Below are 24,690 nucleotides of genomic sequence, written 5' to 3'. Positions count from 1 at the left end.
AGATGAAAGTCAGCGCTTGTTCTGTCGCTTTCCTTGTCCCTGTATTTTGCTCGCGCTGCTAATGTGCCACATGTTTGGCCCAAACAGCAAACAGGTTAAACTGCCATCAAGTAATGTTGGGGGAAAAAGTTTAGTGGAGAAACATCACAGCGCTAGGCGTGTAAACACAAAAGATTACCAGGAAAGGCTGTAAAACATGGCGAATCAAGGAAAATTACGAAGCTACCCGCCAAGCAGGAATTTTCGCAACCGACTCTAATAAATACGTTGTCGTTTCCAAGATTATACTTAGCGGGGTTCCTGGTTCATCGTTTGAGGACATTTTAAAGTTCCTCAGGTGCAGTTGCACTGCTCAGCAATTCTTTCATGAGTTTATATATACTTTTTAATATGCAATGTTTACGTTTGTTCACGGATACAAGCAGTAATCGAATGATTATATCAAAACAAATTTTGATCGCGGCAACATTCATGCTCGCAAATTGGATCGCACAAGTTTGGTGCCGGTGATCGTCCATGATATTATGGCCCTGATGAATGAAGTGCTTGTAATTTGCCTGACGATTATTTCCCCTCTTTGCCAGCAATTTAAATCATCATCTCAATTTTTGAGTTGATATATCTATTTTGTTACAAACCGCTCAGTAAAATTTTCAAACATTTAAATCATCATCTCTTGTCATGAGCCCTTAATATCAGATACTAATGCGCTAATCGCCACCACCTCTGCCACAACCACCACCCTTGACTTGTAGAAAGATTTAGGCAGTCCTGCAGTTGAAAAGCACAATGCATTCACTGGCAAAACCCCCGACAACATGTTATAACTTTCACTGCCAGTAAGCATTGTAGATAAGCGTTACAGGGGAGCAGAAGGTTCACAATTCATCCGCTTATTCAGATTATGTGGTACAAGTCTGATATGTTCGGACTCCCCATGTCAACAAGCATATAAATAAATAAATAAATAATAAAATAATAAATACATAAATAATAAAATAATAAAATAAATGAATAAATAAATAAATAAATAAATAAATAAATAAATGGCAGTATAGAAAAAAAGCAAGGTAGACGGAAAGGAAGAACAAGTGATGTGCGTGCGCACACACGAGTCCTGTGTATGACACTGCAGTGTCATTTGAAATGTAAATGGTAGCCGAAAGGAGGTGTAAATTCCTCGTGTTCAAAAAAATAGATTCTGTGGTTTTACGTGCCCAAACCATGACTTGAATATGAGGCACGCCATAATAACGGACTCCGGATTAATTTTGCCCACCTGAGGTTCCTTTACGTGCACCCAAGGCACGCTGCACGGGCGTTTTTGCATTTCACCCCCATCGAAATGCGACGCCGTAGCCGCGATTCAATCCCGCGACGTCGGGCGTATAGTAGCGCAATGCCATAGCCACTGCGCCGCCACTGCGGCTGCCTCGCGCTGGCTATAGCTGAATTCGGCAAAAAATTGCACAAGCAGAACGATTTAACATAAAGCCGGACGGCACGAACCCTTGGTTTTAAATAAATACAATTCCGGGCAAATGGATATCCTGTTTTGGTGATCATAACATTGCAAATATATCTCTTTCTCTCTCACTTGAAAAGCATCGCCTGGGTAATGCGGATTGCAGTTGTTCTGTTTTCCACCATTTCAGCTTGCCAAATAGCCCAGATTAGCGAAAATACTACAGAATAGAGAAGAGATTATATTGGCACCTCGGCGCGGCACCAGCTGCTTCTGGACCCACGTATACTAGCAGTTCGGCAAAACGCGTATAGGCAAGCAGCACATCGGCAGAGCAACATGTCAATCTCAAAACTACGCGTAAAGAAAAGTGCACATAACATAACGCTACGCACAATAAAACGTTCGAGCACAGCAAGCTGCAAACGCAGTGACGATTTTTCTTAAGCATGGATACTACAGTGACGCACACAGGAAATCAGCTTAACTGACGCAATGATAATTGGAAAGGTGACACGGAGAACAAAAAATAGATGGCCCCGTTTATGTGTGCATCCGGCCACGTGCAACTGAAGCGGGGGATCCTAATCAGACACATATTTACCCTCATCTGCAATGATTTCGTAAATAACCTGTGTGAAGATCTTTGCACAACTACTGATATATGCGATAACCCGGTAGGTGCACATGTTGGTGCATTGCGTGAGCCTTTGTCAATAATTTCACGACGTTGATGACAACATCGAGCCACATTATCAGGTGTATAGTGTTGAGTAACTTACTACTGCTTCCGATACACCGGCGCCGGTACGTCACTGTGACGTCTTTGATTCAAAAGCGCGCCCCACCCTCCCGTTGTATATTTTTGGTCATTGTGGCTAAGTAAAACTTCTTCAAATTTACTAAATACATGCAGCCTTTGGCTAGTTTAGACTACTATGTAGTCCATCTTTACCAGTAAAACATTAATACGCCGGACCAGACGCTGTCTAAATTCATGACGTCATGGCAGGCTAGTGCGGCAACGTCAATGTGGCGGCGCCAACAGTCCTTCTTTTCTTTTTTGTGTTTTCTGGCTTGACAAGCCTTCTCTCAAGGTAATAGTGTATTATATATACAGCACGCCGGCACAAAAATAGCTTGAGCTGTATCAGTGACTTATTTTTCTACAATATATATATATATATATATATATATATATATATATGTCAGTGAAGTAAAGAATAACAGGTGCCGGCACAGAAGTAGTGCAAAAATAGAAGCACGTAGGAAAAACATAACAGGACTTTACTGATGTTTCGGCTGGGGTCACTCTTGATGAAGGCCGGACCCCGGCCGAAACGTGAGTGAAGTCCTGTTATGTTTTTCCTACGTGCTTCTATTTTGTGAACTTTATATATATATATATATATATATATATATATATATATATATATATATTGTAGAAAAATAAGTCACTGATGTAGCTCAAGCTATTTTTCTTTTTAGTGTCATTTTAAGATACCGCGTTGTAGCATATGAAGCTCAGCCCTCCGTAATCGTCCCCAACCACTATTTGGTTCATTTTCCTCATACACAAGTGCTCCGTAGAGAATACTGGTTTTTCTCAAGTTTTCTGCATGATTGTGACGAATATTATGTGGGATTCGCGCGATATCCGTATAACTCCTTTATAGTTCTACAACAAAACGTATCGAGACATCTGAAGTGGTTGCAGCGCACACGGGAACGGGGTATCTCCAGCACAGGATTGCGATTTCAATCTGCTGACGTACGCCCAGGCGACGTCGAGTAAACGCGAGCCCATGAAGGACTAAAAGCTCTGCCCATGTCGAACCGTCGTGGGTGCACAAAGAAGAGGACGTGGCGCCACGCTGTATATATGTACATCGCAACGGAGGGAACTTGCCACTGACGTGTTGCGCACGGTCGACGACGGGCTGCGAATACCTATATAACAATTCTAGAAGCCGCGCCGCCACACGCGAGCAGCCCCGCGCCGTTTCACTTCCTCTTACATGGTGTCCGGTTCTTTTCAATGTCACAGCTGCAGGTGAGTGGGCACGACTTGCGCACGCTCATTCAGACGCTTCACGTTAGCTTAGCTCACGTCGTGTCGTCTAACATTAAGGAGAATACAGATCGATGACAGAGGTCAGGAAACCTATCGGTGAAGGCGGGTCCTAGGGTGAGTGCAGCTAAGTTGTTGATTGTGATACCGGACTGTGCGCTTAGTGGCCTTTTGTTATCGCTGCTGCCTGATTGTTTTCGCAAATGGTTAAGGGGAATACAGATGGACAGCGGTGAGTAAACCTATCGGTGGAGGCGTGTCCTTTGGTGAGTGCAACTAAGCTGATGATATTGGACTGTGGGATTAGTTCCCATTGAATACCGCTGCCGGGTTGTTTTCACCCATGATTGCTTAGTATCTATACAGTGCTCGACTGTTATTACCCGTAACACGGTGTAGTATGTTTCTAAGTTCTCACTTTAATTTATTCTAATTTAGCAATCGTTGTTGTCTTGAAGTGTAAATTGCATGTACTTGTCGTGAACCTGTAAGGTTATACGTATAGTGTCCCATTTCATGCTACAGCGTGTAATAACGACTAGCGCACTATGTAGGTATAAATAAATAAATAAATAAATAAATAAATAAATAAATAAATAAATAAATAAATTAATTAATTAATTAATTAATTAATAATTAATAACCCAGAATGGACAGAAGTGTAGTGATCGTCTTAAATTTTCACCTACAAAATCGTCTATTACTTTGTTTAGAGTTGTATCTCGGCTACAATAATCGTGGTAGCCGCACCGAGTATTGTATCGCGTACATCCAAAGTGGCTTGGGCAGTGTTATTCACGAAGCTGCATATAGAAAACAACATAGATAATACGTATAGTTACTGCGTCATTATTATCATCTGCGTCAAACACATATAGAGGCATTGTTCTTAGCCTTTCTCTGTGACTTCCTTGTCAAAGTCCAGTAGAAGAAAGGTTGTGTTCTAATCCATGTGGCACTTTTGAACTACTACCTTTCGGCTAGTGGTGGCTAAGTTTGGCTATGGCGTTGCGCTGCTAAGCACGAGGTCTCGGGTTCAATTTTCGATGGGGCGAAATCCAACAACGCTAGTGTACCATGCATTGAGTGCACGTTATTTAACCCCAGGTGGTCAAAATTATTCCGCAGTCCCTCACTACGACTTGCTTTATATAATCATGTCATGGTTCTGGCTCTTAAAACCGCAGCCCATAATTATTTTTTTACACTTTGGTGAACATGACAGTACATTTGCATGGAATTCCCTGGCTAAGTATGTGAAGGCAAAGTTGAATGTCAAACTTTTGTTCCGTTTTGTTTTGTGCATTTATCTAGTTAGTGGAGCGGCTGAGTATAAAGCAGCCACAAACCGGATATGACGTTTCTCCACTGGCACGCCTAATCTAACGACTCGCTTTCAGGCCTCATTGTAACCTCTCTTGACCTCCGTGAAAATAGAGACGTTTGATCCTGGATGACAGGCCTTGAAAATTTGTTTAACGAGTTATTTTTCTCAATGTGCTAAGGTGAACTTCAAGAATTAACGCGGAAGAATACATTATTGTTAATGAAAGAAAGAAGTCATATTTCTGCAACGGTGTAAATAAAATAAAAAAGTATTAATGATTAATTAATAATTTGTCTTATTGATAGAGTAATGCTTTTAACAAACTTTGTTCTCCCACGCGAATGTTAGCAAAAAGTGTTTTATTGCCGGAATGCTCTCTACTTCATATTATCCTATATTCGTGGAAAAATTGACTGTTTCCGGATAAGCCGACCTCAGAAATACTTGATAAAGTTTTCCTATTACATCCAAGTAATAAAACAATCAACAAACCGATCATCGGCTATAAGGCAGGAAACATGAGTCAGCTAGCGCAAGATATGACCCGGCCTAATAATGCACCGTTTGCAACGTACATTATCAATTTGTGTCATTATCGCTGTCGTACCCAGAATAGCCTGTCCGTTATATCTGAACCCATGAGCCCCTGTTAAATTCCATCTGCTCGTAATTTGAAAGCAATTCGCATGCACACGAATGGACCGCGAAAACAAAGACGGTTCGAACCGGTTGTGAAAACGAATTTGTTAGTAAATGCGACTTCCGAATAACGAGCAGTTCTTACGTATTTTGTGAACTCGGATTAAGCGGACGCTTGAAGGAAACTATAGCATGCAGCTTTTGCGACTCCATTTTTCAGGAAACGCCAACTGCGCCAAGGCGTTTTCTCACTGCTAAAATTACGAGTAATTTCACCCTCGCAAAGCTTTTTAAGAATTTTATTTATTCACCCACGAAAATGAGAGCACAGTAACAAGATATACAGAAGGAGGTCCCAAAGCTCAAGGCTGTAAGGGGACCTCCTATTCTAATTATAATGAACAAAACAAATTAGGTTAGAGCAAATGCAGCAAAGATGTAAAGTTGTCTACAAATAATTACACACGAGAGCTAAAGAATTGAAACATATAATAATATACAGAATTACGTTTTGAACAAATAAAAAAGAACAAAACAATTCAGGTTAATGCAAATGCAGCAAAGAGGTGGAATTGTTAACATGTAATAATGCAAGAAAACAAGTAAACTGTAAACATGGCATAACGCTGTAAAGAATTACATTGTGTACTAAATTAAAACGAAACAAATCAGGTTAAGAAAATGTAGCCAAGAGGCAGAGTTCTAACAAGTACTGATACAAGGAAACAAGTGGACTGAGATATGGTGAAATGCTATACAGATATAATGTTTTACACTTAAATAAAGCAATTTCATTGATTCTGTGGCAGAAGGCGTGAAATAGTTAGTACGCAGTCCGCGCAACGCAAGATATTGCAAATTCAAGCTTTTGAATTCTAGCTAGTGTGTTGTTATATTGAAAAAGCAAGCTATTTTTTAAAGGGTGTATGGGCTGAACTCGCAAAGCTTTTTTGTTCGCATGTGTTGTTTGCCGTTAGCTGGCCGCATTCGTTATTAATACCTCCAGCGTCATCATTGGCTGGATTTAGCTCTTACAAACAACTCTAGCGTGCTAGCTTCTTTTAAATATGCGACCATATTCACGAAGTGTTATTGGCTATAACTATTCTTAAGAGCACACGCCAATTAATCATGATGTCAGATATTAGAGAAGGTTGTCGGCCGATGACAAACAGCAGTTACGAACAAAAAGCCTTGCGAGTCCGGTTCCAGAGTGTTCGCGCGCCGTATTAAAGATTATGATTATCCATACGTTCTCCTCGTGAGTGCAAGTCAGCTTGAGCTTCAAATTATCTTTTATTACGTGACTACAGGCACATACATTTCTCTTTCACGTCCAGTTTTCTCATATATACGCGCAATTCCTCGACGAATGAAAAGCACTATTGTGTTTTGCGCTCTGTCATACACTGCTGAAGGACACGTTTGGCTCGCCAATAAGTTTAGGGCTGCGGGCGTGATCGTTGTCGCGCTAATCCTGCGTCGTTCACTATATATCCTCAGGCACGCAGGCTTCTCTGCGCAGCAGAAAGTAGCTAACCAGGACGCCCATATTCTAACGCTCGTTTGTTGACGTACGCACGTCACGCATGCCAATGCAAGGCGAAACGGCACTGCAGGAGTGTGGTTTCAAGTCGGTAGACACCGCAGCTACACACGTTCCGAAGACCTTGGCAGCTGACTGAGCAATGACGTTTGCGTAATTCTAGAGCAGTGGCGAATCCGTTTCGCTACCGGCGCCAGAGTCACGCGACGTTTCTTTTCGGTGACCCCCTTTTTCTTGTTTATTTCATCTAAGTTGACACCGAGAGCTTCACTGATGTATTTCTTTAACAGCACTCGAAATGCCCCATGGTAGTATTATTCATTTGCCACTCTTAAATCGATTGCAGAGACTGCGGACGATGAATGAGTGACAATGACTAAGACAATGCTTGAGACGATGAATGAGACAACCTTATTGCAGCTCTAAGCGGTCACGATTAACCAAAATCGAGTCCCTCGGTTTCCCTTCTTCTCTCGTTCATTGCAGAGACTTAGACCATTTATGAAGCAATGTGTTGTTACTTGCTGCTAGTTCTCACAGAAATAAATGTCCACCCACGCGAACACTGGGACTCTAAAGTAGCAGATCAGGCAATATAAAACTCTTTATTGCACACAGATTGACTTCTTTCCCACAGTTTAAAATATTTTCTCTTTTGTTACTTTGCATCAATAAGCTTTCAAACTGAGACATGATGGGGCTTAGTTGTGTAATATGACCAGAAGCATCATCATCATCATCATCATCATCATCATCATCATCATCATCATCACTTTTTTAGGAAACAAGTGCGATCAACCTCAGTTCAGAAATGCGCAACACAAAATGTGTAATCTGACGTTGACTATAGTATTTTACGAGCAGCCAGGGTTACGGCATCATGCACTGCTCTTGATGGCATCTTTTAAAGGCAAATGTAGTGCCGTAGACGTTCAGGTTATGGTACTTTAGATCAGCTCTATTAAGGCGAAAGCCTTTAATGGCTCATACTCGCGGCGTCCGACCATCCGTCCGTCCGTGCCCTGGAACGGTGCCAGCTGTGGCCTCTCCCCTCAGACTCTCTCAGCAATCACGTGATGGCACAGCGGTGCGCGCGGCAACGCTCCTTCGTCAGACGTCTCGTTGCAGCAGTCGAGTTAGTTAGTCGGATGGCTCCCAAGCAGCCCGGTGATGATTCCACGGCAAGCGGTTCGGAGAAGCGCCCCAAGAACATGGATTCCCTCGATACCAAACGCTAGAAGAGGAATGAGCGAATGCGAGTGCGGTGGTAGTCAGTCGAATGGGCACAGCCTTTCGCCGAACACACTTTGGAATTTACGAAGTGTCCTTCAATTTTGTTTCCGGGGCGAGGGAGAGAGGGAGAGGGGACTTTCTAACGCCATCTTCATCGCACTCTTTGTCCCCATTTAGCAGCAAAGTGGGCAAACAGTCAGCTATGCGCTCCAAAATCAAATTCAGAGGCACTACTCCAGAGTCCCAATGTCCACCGTTGTGGGCAACACATCTACTCGGTAGCAAAAAAAGACAGTTGTTTCATTCACACACACACAAAAAGAACAATACTCGTTTGCATCTCTTCCCTAAAGAATTAACACATTATGATGTCTCTAGCTGATCTGCAACTCTGTGAAGAATGTAATGAGTATTATCACGTGGGCGTATAACGTAGAACTTGTTCACGCTTTTGCAATGATGTCAGGCCACCCACTTAAGCCCTATTTAACCCAAACTCAACCATATGGTAGCACAGACATGTCAATAGCAATAGACAATCGTTTGGGGTGCTTAGAGGCACTGTTTGGTTTCTAAAATATATTTAACAGATCTCCGCACAGGTGGCCAATGGGTCTCACGAGTTTGAACCTACAGCAGCATATTGTTGGCGCCGGGACCTCGGCGTCGGCATCAGCTTTCCTGTCATACCACCTTCGCTGCGCCTCCCTCCTGATTTTCTCTACGGCCATCGAGCGTTCACCGTCTAACCAGCTGTTCCAAATCGCTTAGCCCCAAGGAGGTTTGCTTAGCCTCCTTGCTTAGCCTGCTTGCTTAGCCTCCTTGCTTAGCCCACGAGACCAATCACACCACCAGGAAGCGCAAGTTTGGCGCGGCGGTGAGCGCGCCGCCGAAGGTCAAGCATATGACAAAGGTGCTATTTGGGCATCTTTGAAAGCCGTACACACATACACACACATAAAGAAAAGTCTCCAAGGTACAGGCGCCCTCGCTCCCGCGCCGCTTTCCTCGTGTAGCACGAGTCACAACACAAAGAAATAAGAGGCGCACCACGATCAGCGAGACAGGCGCATTTTATTTTTTCCTCAATTCCGGCGAGAAGGAATACAACACCGAGACATTCGGCAAACGTCCGACTGTCGTTCAAGTTTCCGCGTGTCGAAGAGAATCGCGTCCCACGACAATCGCTCGTCGATGACGACGCGCTGCTGTCGGCGACGAGACTTTTTCTTGATTTCCTTCAAAACAGCTCGGCCTGTTACGAAACGTCTACGCGTCGCTCACACGAATCGCGGGAAATAGGCCACCGTGGCCTTAAAACACTCGACGCGGCATGCACATACGCGAGAAACGTTGCCGGCGCCGGCGCTTCATGGTCACGGGTAAATTAAGGCACGCGATGCAATGCGTGCTTTGCTCACGGACAAGGAAAAGTGCGCGTGCGGAAAGCGTTGACTAAATAGGAGAAAGGCCCACGATCATTGTTTAGCGGGTTCGCCTTCGAGATGAAGGATTTTTGCCCAACCGCAGTTATACACTTCGTTGGAATGGTACAGGAGGCGCGGGAGGAACATCTGACTATCTCGGACAATTAAATAGCAGGAACGACAGCTTCTGTGCAATAGCTTCATCATGACAGTTTGAAATCCAGGGCCTCACGGAATCCCTTGGTGTCGGGAAGAGGCATGATGAGTAAATGAAAACGCCGACCAATAACTATAAAAAACATTTAGTTAAAAAATTAAAAGGCCGTTTCGGCTCCCACACCGGAGCCGAAACGACCTCTTAATTTTTTCATTAATTGTTTTTTTCTTCAGTTCTTCGTCAGCGTTTCCTTTTATTCATCACATCACGACAGTTTAAGTGCACACCTGTTTCTCTCAAAGGCATATTAAAGCTAACCACTAGATCAATGAAACAGGCTATACTGCTAGACTAATTATATGGGAAGCTCTTATCCCAGGTGTTCGTGCAAAGAGGTCGATATGTAAAGGTCTCGTCAGAGCCGCGCGTGTCACATGTGGGACTGGCAGCCATTCTACTGAGGTGAGAGGCAAGTGACGTGTACAGTGCTTGACAGATTGGACAATTGGACACAATCAGAACAGAGAGATCTAGACCACTGCTCTCAAAGGACCTATACGTGCAGAAGGTTATATCAGGCGCTGCTCAATTTATGCGATATTCGGGCACAGATGTGACATTTTGTGAACACTGCCTGCTACCAATAGATTGTGTACGTGGTTTACTTTGCTCGTGCTCCTCTTACTCTTTCTACCACCTTCTACCCCTTCTATCTATGCCGGGTAATCAATCAGAACTGCACGTGGTTAACCTACCTGACTTCCTGCACATTCTTTCTCTCTCTCTCTCTCTCTCTCTAGCGTTTGCCCCGTTGCTCGCTAACATTTGCTCATTTGAATTACCACGTTAGCAATTTCCTGGCGATGATGACGTGACGCCTTCGGGATTCTTGAGTGATGTAAGGGAAAGCACGATCATTCATCATTCTCTGTAAAGACTACCTACTGTTTTTTAGGAGTTTTTAGATATATATTGTTACGGAGCAGTGGGGCGGGGTGTTTAACTCATGCTGACTGTTTACAAAGAAGACTATTTGGTGTGAAGAACGCGTGTTTGGTACGGGCAGCCATCTTGTGTATGCAGCGTTGCCGCAGCTTGTAAATTACCTCTAAATACATCCACGCTTCACTCATTCTGCCCCATGACACTGTCTATTTGACTCCCTTCGAAATGCCCACTTAGCGAACCTCGTGTTGGTGATGAGGATGTCGATGTACTTAGTACATGCATCGTTCTTGTGACTCTTTATTACAACTGTCTTTGATTCGATCTGATTCGCGCGAAACGATCATGCGCATTGCCAAACCAAGAAGAGGTTTCTGTAGCCATCGTGGCCGGCAGTAATATTCACTACAGTGTTTTAATCTCCTGTCACGAATGGTGCAGTGATCATTTGCCAGACGAAAGTACTTAGGAACTACGTGCAAAATTTGGCTGTACATCTGGCAACTTACTGCTATAGGAAATCATGATTGAGCAGTTGGTTGTGGTTGTTTTCTTTTTCTTTATCTTTATCTTTCTTTTTTTTTTGCGGCCTGATTAATGCTGTCGACGTTTCTTTCCTTACACACGGATTCAAGCTCACAAGGTCATAAGTACTTTTTACTTATTCATGCGAAGTACTCGCATTCTCGTAAGCCTACTAGACGAGGTTGTGCAACAGATTCGTCACTGCATCATAAAGTTTTCGCCTATCTGTCAAACCTCGTGTGCTTAACTTACTACATTTGAACTAGGGACATTGTTTTGCCTTTCCTTAAAAGAGAAACCGGGACAGAGACTTTATTTGTTGTTGTAGAGGTCGTTTGATTATGACTTTGAAATATTCCAGAAGAGGTGGATCGTATTCGCACAGCATCCAAAAGTCTAAACCTATACTGCGTCCTACCAATGGTGCTGAAAAAATTGGAGGAGGTGCAGAATCCGTTAATTCACTTCACCGCTTACTGTTGTTTTGATCGTTGGAGTGGATGTCCCTCGTAACATGTAATTTAATTTGTTCTCTCTTTGTTTGAAGCTCCACCCTAAGATATGTAGGTGAGCTCTTTCTGGCCTCCTCTCGACAAAGCGGACATCCTTCCTCAGTGTCTGGCATATATTTGTCGTAATATACAGTATACTGTTCCACTTACTGGTGATGCGCGATGTGAGGCCTGCATTAATCCAAACCTTACGAACGGCGATAGTATCCCTTCAGGCACTACAAGTTCAGGCACTACAAGTCTAGTGCATGCCGGAAACAAAGTTTTGCTCTCGGCTGTGCGTATAAGTTAAGATTTTTGAATAATAATGTCGGTATCATGCAGTGTCGGATGTCTAACTTGCGTGGAAATGAGGGCTTGCATCTCAGTGCTTTGTGAATGCCTCCACTGCTGACAGTGCAGATTGCGCACATCATTAATTCTTGTATTGTGACCAGTCCGTTTCCGACATATTTTTCTGATACCTAACTTCTGTCGCCACTGGCGTGCTCCCTTGCGCGTCATAGCGCAAGATATGTACGCATGTAGTTGAGCGCTGTAACACTGACAAGTGGTTCTGTGGAAGGTCTCCTGATGTTCTATTGTCCCACTCGGGCCCCCAAGAGGTCATTTCACTGCGGCAGATAAGCGTCCCGAAAAAGAAAAAGAGAGAGAGAGAGAAATAGGGAAAAAGAAACTAGAGGACATGACTCCACTGTGCCCAGAAACTATCTCTTAGGTGTTCACGTATTGCAAGCTTTCAACCTCGGTCGTCATCGCATGTTAACATTGCGTTGTTGCTACGCGAGAGCCAGCAATAGACATTAAAAAGGAAAAATGGCATTTCATGTTGGCAGCTATTTTCGGTAAAGGTGATGCACCATTAAATGTCAAATCGATAACCTCGCCTGATATTAGGATGAATCCGGACTGTTTGTGATGCGCTGTGCGACTGAACCTGGAAGCCTAACGCACCGCACCCACTCTGTGGTTACAATTGAAGCTGAGCTCAATTGGTCATGATGCAAAATTTAGGTTCGGAGGGAGCATAGCGCCTTACAAGAATACCGGAATATCGCGCAATGTGAACCATTTCCCCTAAGATGACAATTCGTTGGCTACCATGCCGCGTTTCAATGGCTTATTTATTTATATTTATCCAGTCATTCACTTACCTCCATTTGACCTGAACAAACAAATTCAAGAACAACGAGGTTTCCCTTGCCAGGTGCCTTCGCCGTCAAAACCTCTATTACAAAAACATTTACTACGCAGGCAAACACTACCGTTGTGTGACTTTCTGCGACTAAAGAAACCTTATGGGCCACCCAGTATGGCGAAGGCAACCCAGCACAACTAAACCGAACAATGGATCATCTGTAAACCTCGCACAGAAATAGTTACGCGCGAAAACAATATTTACATAGCTGCTGCAAGTTTTGAGCAACGGGTGACATGCTATCAGCGCCGTTTTATCATTTATTTACCGTATGCGGTATCGGTCACATGCATGGCTATAGCGTAGAACAGCATCACCCCAAATCCTTGTTTCTATAGAAGTAAAACTGTTTAGACCTACTGGGGGTCTTTTTCATCACCGTCTTAATTCTGCCTTGCTATTTAGGGCAAAACGGGAAAAAATTGTGCCTTGCCCTTGAATCAACAATCAGCCAGCCGTGCTCCTGGGTGCCCATGACCCGCTATTTCAGATCACGCTATTAAATGCAGGCACCTATTTATCCCATGGAAACTGCGCTGCAGAATTAGGGCCGCGTTCACCTTCGATAAGACCAGAGAGATAACCACGTATAGCTGTGCGCGTGTGAACGTTTTTCGGCGGGGCTTGATCGCACCACCAGTGCAACCACCCTTGTCTGACCGTGGCGTATACGCAAATCCAGCGTTCCGTGCGCCCATGAGTGCGGTAAAACGCCGCGACAGACTGAAGCGCCGACTTTCACCGATTTCGCCCTAACATCGGCATGCCCCGCGGCAAACCGGGTTCGCGTGCGATAGGCATCGCGCCTTTAAATCGCCGCCGCCACGGCCAAGCTTTCCGCTCGCTCGCAAGGACGTTTCGAGTTCTGTTCGTCTGCATTTTTTATGTCTGCGGGTGCAATTGCATCGCGCTCGCAGTCTAAACGTATACGTACCGTGACGATCGACGGCCTTTACGTCATGCTTACGTAAGCGCAACGTCATACGGGAGCTGTCCCTGTCCGGTGGTGACCGCACGATATAATAATCGAAGGCCCGGTGATGCTCTGCTATAGAGTTACTGGTGCGTTCGATACGGGGAGGGGCGTTTTCCTGACGCTTTATCTTCCGGAAGTACACCATGACTTGGGAAGGTTATCTCGTCGCGTGCGCACTTCCGAATTGAGTGATCGGAATTGGAAATAGGCGCAACCGCTGCTTTCGCGCGGATAATGAATAATGGACGTGGCTGGAGGCTTTGCAGGGAAAAAAAGAACAATATGGATCACACCGAAGGCATAAAGGTAGCGGACACCTTTTAGCCGGTTCATTCAAACCCGACCCGCTGCGCCGCATTGTGCAGAAGCATCTGAGAGAACTTCAATTTCTTCGAACTACCTCGGTTTTTGGATAGAGTCCACTTTGAGCGAGTGAGTGAGTGAACATTTGATTACAACAAAACATATATCCGGAATGGAGTGCACTTCGAGCTAGCGTCGAGATACTTCCGATGGTAAAGGCTGTTGGGAACGCGCTCTTCACCGGTATTGAAGCACTAGCTTGTTGTACATATATAAGGGAAATGTGTAAAAATGTCAAGCTTCTGAATGGATCAGCGTGCGTGTGCAATGTTTCTAGCTAAAATCACCTGCTCATCAAATTGATATTTAACCATTGTAAGCTCGCTAATCAAAATAAATGACCGAATTAAAAGTTTACGAACGTCACTCCCACAGAAAATTGTTTTGGTAGCCAATGTTGCATCACATTTCTCTATTTCTTTGCCCATTCCTTTGCCGATATAGCACTGCTTGGGGTCTAATCACTCTGTGTAGCACACCGAGCTAGCGATTACAGGGCAAAGGAGAAAAAATAGCTTATTCTTTCGCTGACCGTCGCATTTGCTAAGGTAACTGCGTATTGAGCCACTCTCTAAGTAAGCCGTCAATCCCCCTGTCGAATTGGCTGTTGGTAATCAGGATGCGCTTGGCCTGAATATTTGTGCTACTGCTAACGTTAGGTCACTAGGCAGGCAGCCAAGTTTACAGTTCTGTCCTCAACATTATTCAGGGAGAGAAGCTGTGCGACGAAGATTCGACAAGATAGTGCTCAGGATTCCTGTTCGCAAGTCGGGAGATCAGAAGTCGGGAGATTGTTCATGGGCGGAGGAACCAAACTGGTTTAGGAAATGAAGGCACAGCGTTACGATTGCATATGACCACAGCAACGTTTTAGGTTTCGCTACGGCTGTTTGTATGAACCACGAGGTCGAGAATTTGCGCATGCGCGATGAACAAAAAATCAGCTAGGAAACCTGGAGTATTACACACCTACTGCTAATGCCTTCTACTAATACTGCCTACTCCTCTACTGCCTTCGCGCAAAAGTAGCTGTGCGAATAAATAAGCATTTAAGAAAAATAAGAAGAAAGACTTATCCGTCTTACGACAGGTACTACATACAACCCTATCTAACAGGCTTTCAACGTGTTCCGATATGTTCCAACATACCCAATAGCTACCTTCCCCCGTGTTCTCCGACGGATCGAGTGCTTTCGATGCCCATGGGTTCTCCGCATTAAAAAAAATCTGGCAGAATTAACCTCTCGATGAACGTCGACGTTATTGCGATTGGCATTATATAAGCAACGTAGCGACACATAGCATATATTGCCACCGCAGACACACGAAGTGGCAATCTCGCTAACCACAACAATGACAAATAATACCACGACACAGTGCATCTTGTTGTAATCACTGAACCCCAGTTGAAACTCCGTAGTATCCCTAGTATCCCGGCTGCAACTTCGTTGCAAAGGCTCTCCATCGAACAGCGTTGCTGGACGCGGAAGAGTATTGTGGATGGGGCGCTATCTAGTTTATACTATATTTAAGGCTACAGTGTCATCTGGACACAGCCGTCCTTGGCGACTGGCCGAGAATGGGCACATACCAATATCACATACGCACTGCCGAAGTTGTCCGTCTGGGCCCATAGCCAGTGGCGCCTAGCGCATTGACACAAGTTGTCTACTATAGGCCAGACAACAGCCAGCAGTAAGTTGTCTCTTAGGGCACACACCTAGTGGTCCATGTCTGTTCGGCAAGACAGCAACACGAATACACCAACTGGCCCAAGCTGATTGACAACTTGAGTCACTCTGTGAAATAAGTTAGGTACAAACAGACATACCGCTTAGTGGGTGAAGTTTCCAAAGAATGCTAATCGCATTAAAAACATTGGCGTTGCGCACGTAATCTGGCCCGATTGCGCACGTAATCTGACCTACGATGATTCGTACCAACGAGCGCATCTAACAAGCTTTCGGTCGGTTCCATCAGGGACGGTATTCTGGGGCGATCACTTTCGGAGAGACCTTCACTTTCGCGAGATTTCACGAGACCAGCGCCGGACGGTTTTGGTGTCTACAGGCCACAGCGTTCTGGCACTGTGCCAACTGCTCGAAGACTGCGCTCCGGGGACGCTGCAGCACTTGTCTCTGGAAATCTCGCGAGTTAACTTTATGTTTTCGGGCTGCCAATGCTAAAGCCAGGCACGACTGACTAGATTATAACGCCCTCTCTCTCCAAAGAAGATGACTAGGGCCATTTAAAGCGTAAAGTATACGCTATCGGCCCCCGGTACCGAAAAGCTTCCTCATATGATATTCTTAATGTCGAAAGCATCCAAATCACGCTTAGTGAAATGTTCAATTTTTTTTACCCTTGTGGGTAAAGCATCAAAAATACAGAGGTGGACTGGGCACGGTACACGCTTTTGCGTCTCAGGTTTCGTGTATTTTTGTCCTGGTACACACTCAACACTATATAAAACCAGAAATCACTACTCGATTCGGGCTGTGCATTTAGTTTTGCCATATTGAAATTCTAACAGCGGCAACTGTTTTTTCTTTGTTTTTATTTCTTTTATTTAATACATCATATTTTGGAGATGTTACCGCCTTTAGGCGGCACCGTCTACTTGCTCACACGCAGAACAAGTACATACTAAATATGACATAACAAGTCGGCACTGACCGAAAGAAATGTAACATAACGAAAAGGTCACTGAGTCAGCTGACGTAAATGCACTGAAACAGTTCACCGCGCAAATCACACCAAAAACAAATTCGTTATATTACAGCATCACCCGCAGCGATGCTCTTTCTTGTCCGGTTGTTTCTTCAAATGGTTTCTCCTTTTCACCACCATAATAAGTACATGGTCATCATCATCGTCATAATATTTGGCTTCCACAGCAGGACGAAGGCCTTTCCTATCAATCTGCAATAGGCATTACGCTGTCCAGCTCCATTTATTGCTCCTATTTGCAACTGTAGAATTGAGTAGTGGCAGTAACAAGTTGTGATACAATGCATTTGCTCTTCGCTTTTCTGAGAGATATGACTTGCGCACTGGAGGGTGGGCACCAGCATTATTGAGCAGAGCTCCCGGAACTGACATTATTTTTCTATCTCGGCACACAAGGCTCACAAGGAACGAGAATAGCGTTCGACTGCGACAGCAACGGCAAACGGGCCTCTCTTAAATGCGACAGCGCAATGTTCCTTTGTGCGTTATCGGCGCGGTCCGGCGTATCGCTTTGCACACTAGTGAGCCGTAAACCCTATCCTTCCCGGATACATTTCAATTTATAGCCGTCATTCGCGACGCGGGTTTCGAATCAACTGCTTAAAGGCAGGTTGGCTCGGCCCAGACTGTTCCCGTGCTTGTCAGAGGTCTTTGTTCGACGCGGATAAGATTGCGCCGTTCCCGCTCGTCCTATCGCTATGTCGAGAGGTCCCACAGTTCCGTTTCGATAATGCAAGTACGAACTGTTTGATTGAGCGCTGTCGTCTTTCGCTTGGTGGTGGAAGATGCTTCAACGATCACCGGGAACGTAGCGAGGGTGTTCGTGCTGTAGTGATGTTCTCGCTCCAGAAACAGATCGTCGGAGAGTCCTCTCTCGGCATGACATACGGGCGTACAAATTCTACTACTACTAATGTCATTTGTGTAGAATCGCGGGCGGGCTGTCTCTGACACAGTCGGTTGCGAGGTGGGCCTGCCGGACGTATTCGTGGAAAGCTGCGTTCGTGTAAGTTCGACCGAAACCTCCGTCTTCCTGGATAACCTTTTCCATCTTGCTTAGTTGAGTAACGTGGAATCCCAGAGTGAAACGTTCTGTCAGTGTTTCTAACAGTCAGTGTAAGCTGTCCACGCAATACTGTATCGCATGAGTGGCGAAGCTTAGCTAGCATAATAAAACTGCTCAAAGTGCTGACTAAGCGTTACTGTGTGAAAATCTCTTTTAGCGCAGTGTTTTGCAGAGGCTGCTGAAGTTATATTGGTGAGCAGCTTTTTTTGTAATAAATGCAATTTAAGCAGGGAGGTACGGATTGTTGATGTTACTAAAAGGCAGACATGCAAACACTGACACAAGCATGGGATCGAAAATCGTTTGCGTTGTTATTTTGGTTCTTATACTTATTTCCGGGTTAGCATGCCTGACTTTTTCAGTAATATGAATTGCTTTTGCTTGCTTTCACAGCGTCTTGTTGCTTTCACAGCGTCTTGTTGATTCTGGGGAATATTTTGAGCCCGAAGGAACCTTGTGAAGGCTTGGATGACTGCATATTTTTCATTACCGAATATCTGTGCCCATGAGTAGTGGATCGTTCGGTCATGATGACTTATACCGAGGAAAACTGTATGCTTTGGCTACTGTGAGGCTGAGGAAGCAAACACAAAAGAGTGCACGTGTGAAAGATTTGTTACTAAGAATCGCTGTGTATATACTTACGCGTCACAGTTGGTGACGGCAAAGGTTTTGCCTACAATTGTTCCAGAGTTCGATCGAACTATGGTCGAACTGTTCGATCGATTGTTCTATCGAACTGTTCGCAACGATTTGAGCTGATCTGACAGCTTAACCCAGTTTAACGATTCATATGTTCGATAGAAGTTTCAGCTCGCGTTTTTAATTTTCATGTACTTATTTCTCTGATAAAATAAAGCGGTTCTTCGGAAGAGCTAGCCTTGCGCGCTTAAATGCTTTTTGGTTTCCTTCTCAGGCAGGAAATAAACACTTTGGCAGCCGTCTCGTCAAGTAACCGGGGTTCATTTTTCACTTGCAGGAAGGAAATTACCTGCGCGTTGTCAGCGGCATGGAGATCAAGGTCTCCAAGCTCCACTGGTTCCCATGGATCTTTGTGTTCACGCTGACGATCAGCGTCATGATCGTCTACACGTGGAGCGTCCTCATCGGAGACGTGCCCGTGTTCCTGCCATACGTCAGGTAAGACACATTTTCCGGAACTTCTTCTTCGACTTCACAAACACTTGATTGGAATGACCGACAGTGCTTCGTGCGATGTCTGCGGTTGCGAAGAGAAGCGTTCGAGCGTTTATTGTGGCCCTGTCCTCGATTACAATCGCAAGGGCAATCACTCTCCAACGCATTGCGACGCCCGGTCGATCGGCCGCTGTGCGTGGAAGCGCGACTCGAACACCGTCGGCCCACAGGAGAGTGAAGGCACTTTCGCGCTTCTTTAGGGCGACTGACCTGTGTGGACGACGTCTACTGTGCGGCGCCGTTCGGGCGTATGCGAGTTTTCACCACGTTTCTCCTTGCCATTTCTCTCATCTTTCTATTCCGCTACTCCCTTCCCCAATCGCAGGGTAGCCAACCAGACGCTTTTATGGTTAACATCCCTGCCTTCACCCCTTTCTTTCTCTCTCTCTCTCTATCATCTCTATTTTTCTTTCCTATTTTGCATTCCCTCTATAGTCATCGTGGAGAACAGCTAAAAGCGGAGAAATTTACGGGGTTTCCGATTATATGATATGAGAGTTAATTTTTCTTTATTCTTTTACAATTTTCCTGGAAGGCATATACTGTGTGATGTGCTCACGTGTTCTCATACAATCTCGTGAGACTTCTTGTACATTATAATACGCGTGGCCTTCAACAGTTTTCAATGCTAACTCGGAAGCGAATGCGTAAAATAATCACTCCGAATATAAAGCCGAATGCATGAGGAACTGCATGGAAGTGGTTATGCTTGCCAATCGCCTTTTGTAAAAATGAACGCGATTATTGCAACGTTACGGACAACCAGAATCGCCCGTTAAGTGCTTTCGAATACCGTCAGCTGGCATGAATATACGGGATGCAGAATCTTCTTTCTGGGGTTTTACGTGCCAAAACCAGTTCTGATTATGAGGCACGTCGTAGTGGAGGGCTCCGGATTGATTTTGACCCCCTCGGGTTCTTTGACGTGCACTACAACCGAAGCACACGGGCTTTTTCATTTTCGCCTTCATCGAAATGCGGCCGCCGCGGCCGGGATTCGATCCCGCGATCTCGTGCTCAGCAGCGCAACGCCTTAGCTGACTCAGCCACCGCGGCGGGTACGTTATGCAGAATCAACATGACATCAACGTAACACGAGATGTTATACCTCCATGTCTGTGTTTGGGCAAAGAAAAACGGTTTTCAGGGCAAGAAACATGATGATACAGCTATGTTCTCCGATACAGCTATGCTGCCTTTAGCATCGAACCCGGGCATTGAAAAAGAAGAGAAATAATTTTTGTTGAGGGGAGAGATTTACATTCGTCACGTGCAAGCCGCGGTAATAAAAAGCGAGTAATAAAAGCGGTAATGAAGAGACATGAAGAGCGATTATGTCTCACAGCGGCCTTCGGGTGTAAACAAAATATTCACAGTGCCTGTCAGCGTATTTTCTGTCCCTTGTCTATAGTGCGCCTTTCATTTTTTTTTGTTCGCTAATTTGCCCTATGACGTAAATACGGAGTTGCGTATCATGTGTGCATACATTATCTATAAAAGTTTTAGTTATCCCGTTGACGTATATTGTCCACTTGCCCAGCTTGCGTTTGATATGACCGTTTAAAACGATCAGTTTGACGCATTTCATATCTTGCTTAAATTGCTAAATAAATAAAAGTAAAACATTATGAGAGAAACAAGACAAACGTGATGCAGGGGAAAATCTGAGCTTCATCGCCGTCTTTCTTTATTATGATGATGGAGCTTATCGCAAAGTTAGCCCCCTCATACACAATTAATTATACATTTCACATAAAGAAAGAGTTCGTCCCCTCCACCCCCCTCCCCTCGACTTCCCTTGCTTCGTTATTTGTAGGCTTCACATGTTTCTTCCTCAGAATCAAGGCTGTTTGTTCTTCTGGGGCTGAATTAGCAAAGCGTTTCTGTTGCAAGTGCTCTTTTTCATTGTCCGGTCCATTTCACTAGTAATGCACCCAGCCTTATGATTGGATAGCGTTTCATCTTACGAACAATGTTAGAACGTAAGAGCTTTTGGAGTATACCATCCCTGATTCGTCTTGGTGGAATTTCCGGCATTTTCCTTTATTTTTTTGTTTGTTAGTTTCAGGAAATCCAATTACTCGGGAGATTTTTTTTCTTTTTTGTCTGTTTTTAACTTTTCTGCTAAGGACAGGTTGCATCATATGGTTTCAGAACACAGGGAAAACCACTGCAGACGCAACTTCTTCGGTAACCTATGCGTTACGCAACCAGAGCAAGAATGGATGCCTTTTGTTCATTGTGTCATTGGGTGTCGCTTCACTCGGTGCGATTATACTAGCGGCCTGCACATCTGGTGAAACGGCAATACTTTCTCGCGCTTCCAAATCTGCTTCCTTCAACGATACACTTAAATTGCACCATGTAGAACTAAACGGGTTGCATTTGTACTCATTTTCTTGTCAGTGAGTCTGCGCGCAAGGTAGCCTATTATATCCCTACGGATGTCATTGCGATATTCTCTCTGCCTTTCCCACCACGTTTGTCTCTCTCTCTCGCATTGCGATAGCTCTGCAAAATAGGAGAGTTAGTTCCACTACGTGACCCTATGTTTCGTATGAGGAAAAGTAGCTTCTCCGTACCTTCATGCATACGCCTGTCAGAGGACTCAGCCATTTCATTGAAAAGATAGCGGCCGCACCGCTCAATGAGGGACACGTGGAACATTGCATTTGTGTGTTAAAGTCATTGTTTCCGCAAGGTGAGTTCTGTTTTGTTGTACTCTCCACAACCTTCACATTTGCCGAGACGTGCTGAATGAGGCAAGTGGAAAGAAACGTGTTGTAGGTCACGTAGGAGGAAGTGTATACATTACGTGACAATAACACGGAAACATATTGTAGAAGAGGAAGCTGCGAAGGAAAAAACGGCACTCTTCTTGAAGGTCACGGTACATTTTGAAGACATTTGGTGCTGTTATTTCTGCAGGCATTAAATGGCTGATTCCGTTTGTCGATACGGAGCTTTTTTTTTTCTTTTTTTGTGTATGTGTGCTCTGAGCCTTTGCTCAATGTTTTCTTGGTTTTCCTCCCGAAGTCTATTATGTTTTCATGTTTCTTTTATCGTTATTACATTTGCCACCTTTGCTATTTAGCCTGTTTCATGTCGTAACACTGGCTGAAGGTTGTGAAAAGTTAGGTCAAGGAACAGATCCCTTAGAAATTGAGAAGGGATTAGGTACTTCGTAACTCCGCGTTAGGCATCTATACCTATTATCATGTTACCCATTACATTACGGATATGTCTTTCTGGTTCCGTGCATCTACGGGGAACGAAACGTTGACATCAGGAAGACAGCAGAAGCAAGTTATCTTGATCGCCTGTTGACTCTTATCTCCCCAAGTCACTTTTATGCAATGCCCTTAGTTTAGAAATAACTTCTTAGAAGCAAGAAAGCGATGATAAGACAGAGCAAGTGATGTTATAAACCCTTTCTACCCTAACGAACATACTGTAGATAGTTAGGAGCAATCGTAGATTTCAGTCATTTTGTTCCCACTGTTTCCTTTCATTATTGCGAAACTTGACTTTAGTGGGTATCACACCACGAATTCTATTGGTAAGTATAATTGATAATTTCGGTTCACTTTAAAGGGGCACTAATTGATACTATTAAGGTCAGCTTCGTTAGTAAGTTAAATTTCTGTGATAGCAAAGCGGCCACCCTTACCATGTGAGAAGGCTTGGTAGGCCTCCTTTCGCGATCCCTGAAGGCAACCGGGCCGAGCGACTGCCTGTGATGCAAAGCTCAGAATTTTTACTACGGTAAGGGACTATGTCGATGGCCTCGTACTCGATTAAAAGGTCTCGTCTCTGTAAGCCCAACGCGCACCCATCCACTCGTCTGTCCGTGTAGATGACCGAGTCTGTCCAGTGTCTTCTAAAGGGGGTAGGGCAGACACTGGCCCCTCCCTATGCTTCTCAACCTACTCAATACTTCGGAATGATTGCCGCTAAATATACCCGCCAGACAGCTGATTATAATTTCACAACCTTTCTACAGTCAGCCTTTCTACAGCCACTACAACGAAATGATCTGTATAGCGAAGAATTTACTCTGTCCTGGCTAAAGACTATCTTTCATGTCTATTGTTAACGCCTCTACAGCGAATACCACTAAAACGAATTTTCTGTACAACGAAGGAATTTAGACGTCCCCTACGGCTGATTTGTTGCTTTACAACGAAGACCACGTAGCAGTGCCACCATTGCCCTCCCCATGTGCGCGCCACTGAGCTGCGCTCTATATACGCTAGCGCTAACGGCAGCACTAGCGACGCACTTCACGTGCATGCCGATGTCAGCGAGCGTTACAGTCCTGCTGCAGTGCTCCACGAATTGCCCAAGCCGTAAGATGCCTTTAACACAGCAGCGGGCGCGACGGCTGACGAATACGTTACGGTTGATGACGACGGGATGATGTAGCCGTAACTGGCGATCGACAACGTCTTCAAAGCGATCTCCAGTGGAATGAACGCGAATGTCAATGAAAGAAACAGTGATAAAGAACCTACAAATGGACCAACGTGTATGACGGCAAGGGAGGCGATGGCAGGATTTGACAGTGTGCAGCTTTCTATAACTTGCGTCACTGCCGTGTTTCTGTGCGGATCATGCCGTGAACCTCGGTGCAATAAGTTTGGTTGCAAACGCACATTCTGTCAGACGAAGTGTCACAAAAAAAAAAAAATCACCTTCACTACCTTGACTAAGTCTCCCTTCAATTCACGTTAAATAACGGTTTTTCGTACTTCAACGTACTTAGCTTGCTCTACTGTGAGCCTTATTATGTGCGATCTTTACAACGAACTGACCTGTACAACGAATAATTTTGGATGTCCCAGGCACTTCATTTTTACAAAGGCATTTGACTCTATTTTCTTTTATTTTTTTTGTTACTGTTACTTTGTTTGTGGTCGTCTCTGTTCTTCTGTCTCCTCTTCCGCTCTGTTGCTTTTTTTATCTCCCTACACTTCCCCCGGGCAGGGTAACCAACCGGAACTACCTCTCGTTAACCTCGCTGCCTTTCTCTGCATCCTTTCACACAGGTCTGGTATGAGGCCTGTGTGAAATGGCGCGTCAATGGCGCAGAAATCTATCCGTGCGCTAGTGCAGTTCTTGAAGAGCACCCGCCTCAGAGACCGATTGTAGCCCTGTGGTGCATTCTACTGCGAGCGCGCGGTGCGCATTCTCTCAATTTCTCCCTTTTCCCACCTCTTTCTAGTCCTCCTTTTCCTTTCCTCGGGCAGGGTAGTAAACCCGACGCTCTTCTGGTTGATATCTCCTTGCTGTCTCCCTCTGTCTTTCTCTCTC

The 24,690-nt window shown here is 44.7% G+C and overlaps 1 protein-coding gene across 7 annotated transcripts in view; it reads left to right on the top strand.

The window, feature by feature from the left end:
* The window catches only part of LOC119450598 (DNA damage-regulated autophagy modulator protein 1), a 391,336-nt gene that overhangs the window by 348,210 nt on the left and 18,436 nt on the right, over nucleotides 1-24,690 (top strand). For 4 of the 7 annotated variants that reach the window (XM_049666011.1, XM_049666008.1, XM_049666012.1 and 1 more), the window contains one exon: nucleotides 19,160-19,320. In XM_049666011.1, the coding sequence (XP_049521968.1) occupies nucleotides 19,190-19,320 (131 nt within the window). In that variant the 5' untranslated portion in view covers nucleotides 19,160-19,189. Of the gene's footprint in view, nucleotides 1-3,488; nucleotides 3,519-14,434; nucleotides 14,458-17,824; nucleotides 18,121-19,159; nucleotides 19,321-24,690 lie in introns of those variants that run through there. The other 3 variants (XM_049666007.1, XM_049666013.1, XM_049666010.1) reach the window with 3 other exon arrangements.

Source organism: Dermacentor silvarum, chromosome 4 (assembly GCF_013339745.2).
Source record: "Dermacentor silvarum isolate Dsil-2018 chromosome 4, BIME_Dsil_1.4, whole genome shotgun sequence".
Lineage (NCBI taxonomy): Eukaryota > Metazoa > Arthropoda > Arachnida > Ixodida > Ixodidae > Dermacentor > Dermacentor silvarum.
Note: the sequence above shows the minus strand (reverse complement) of the source record. Positions and strands in the feature narration are given on the sequence as shown.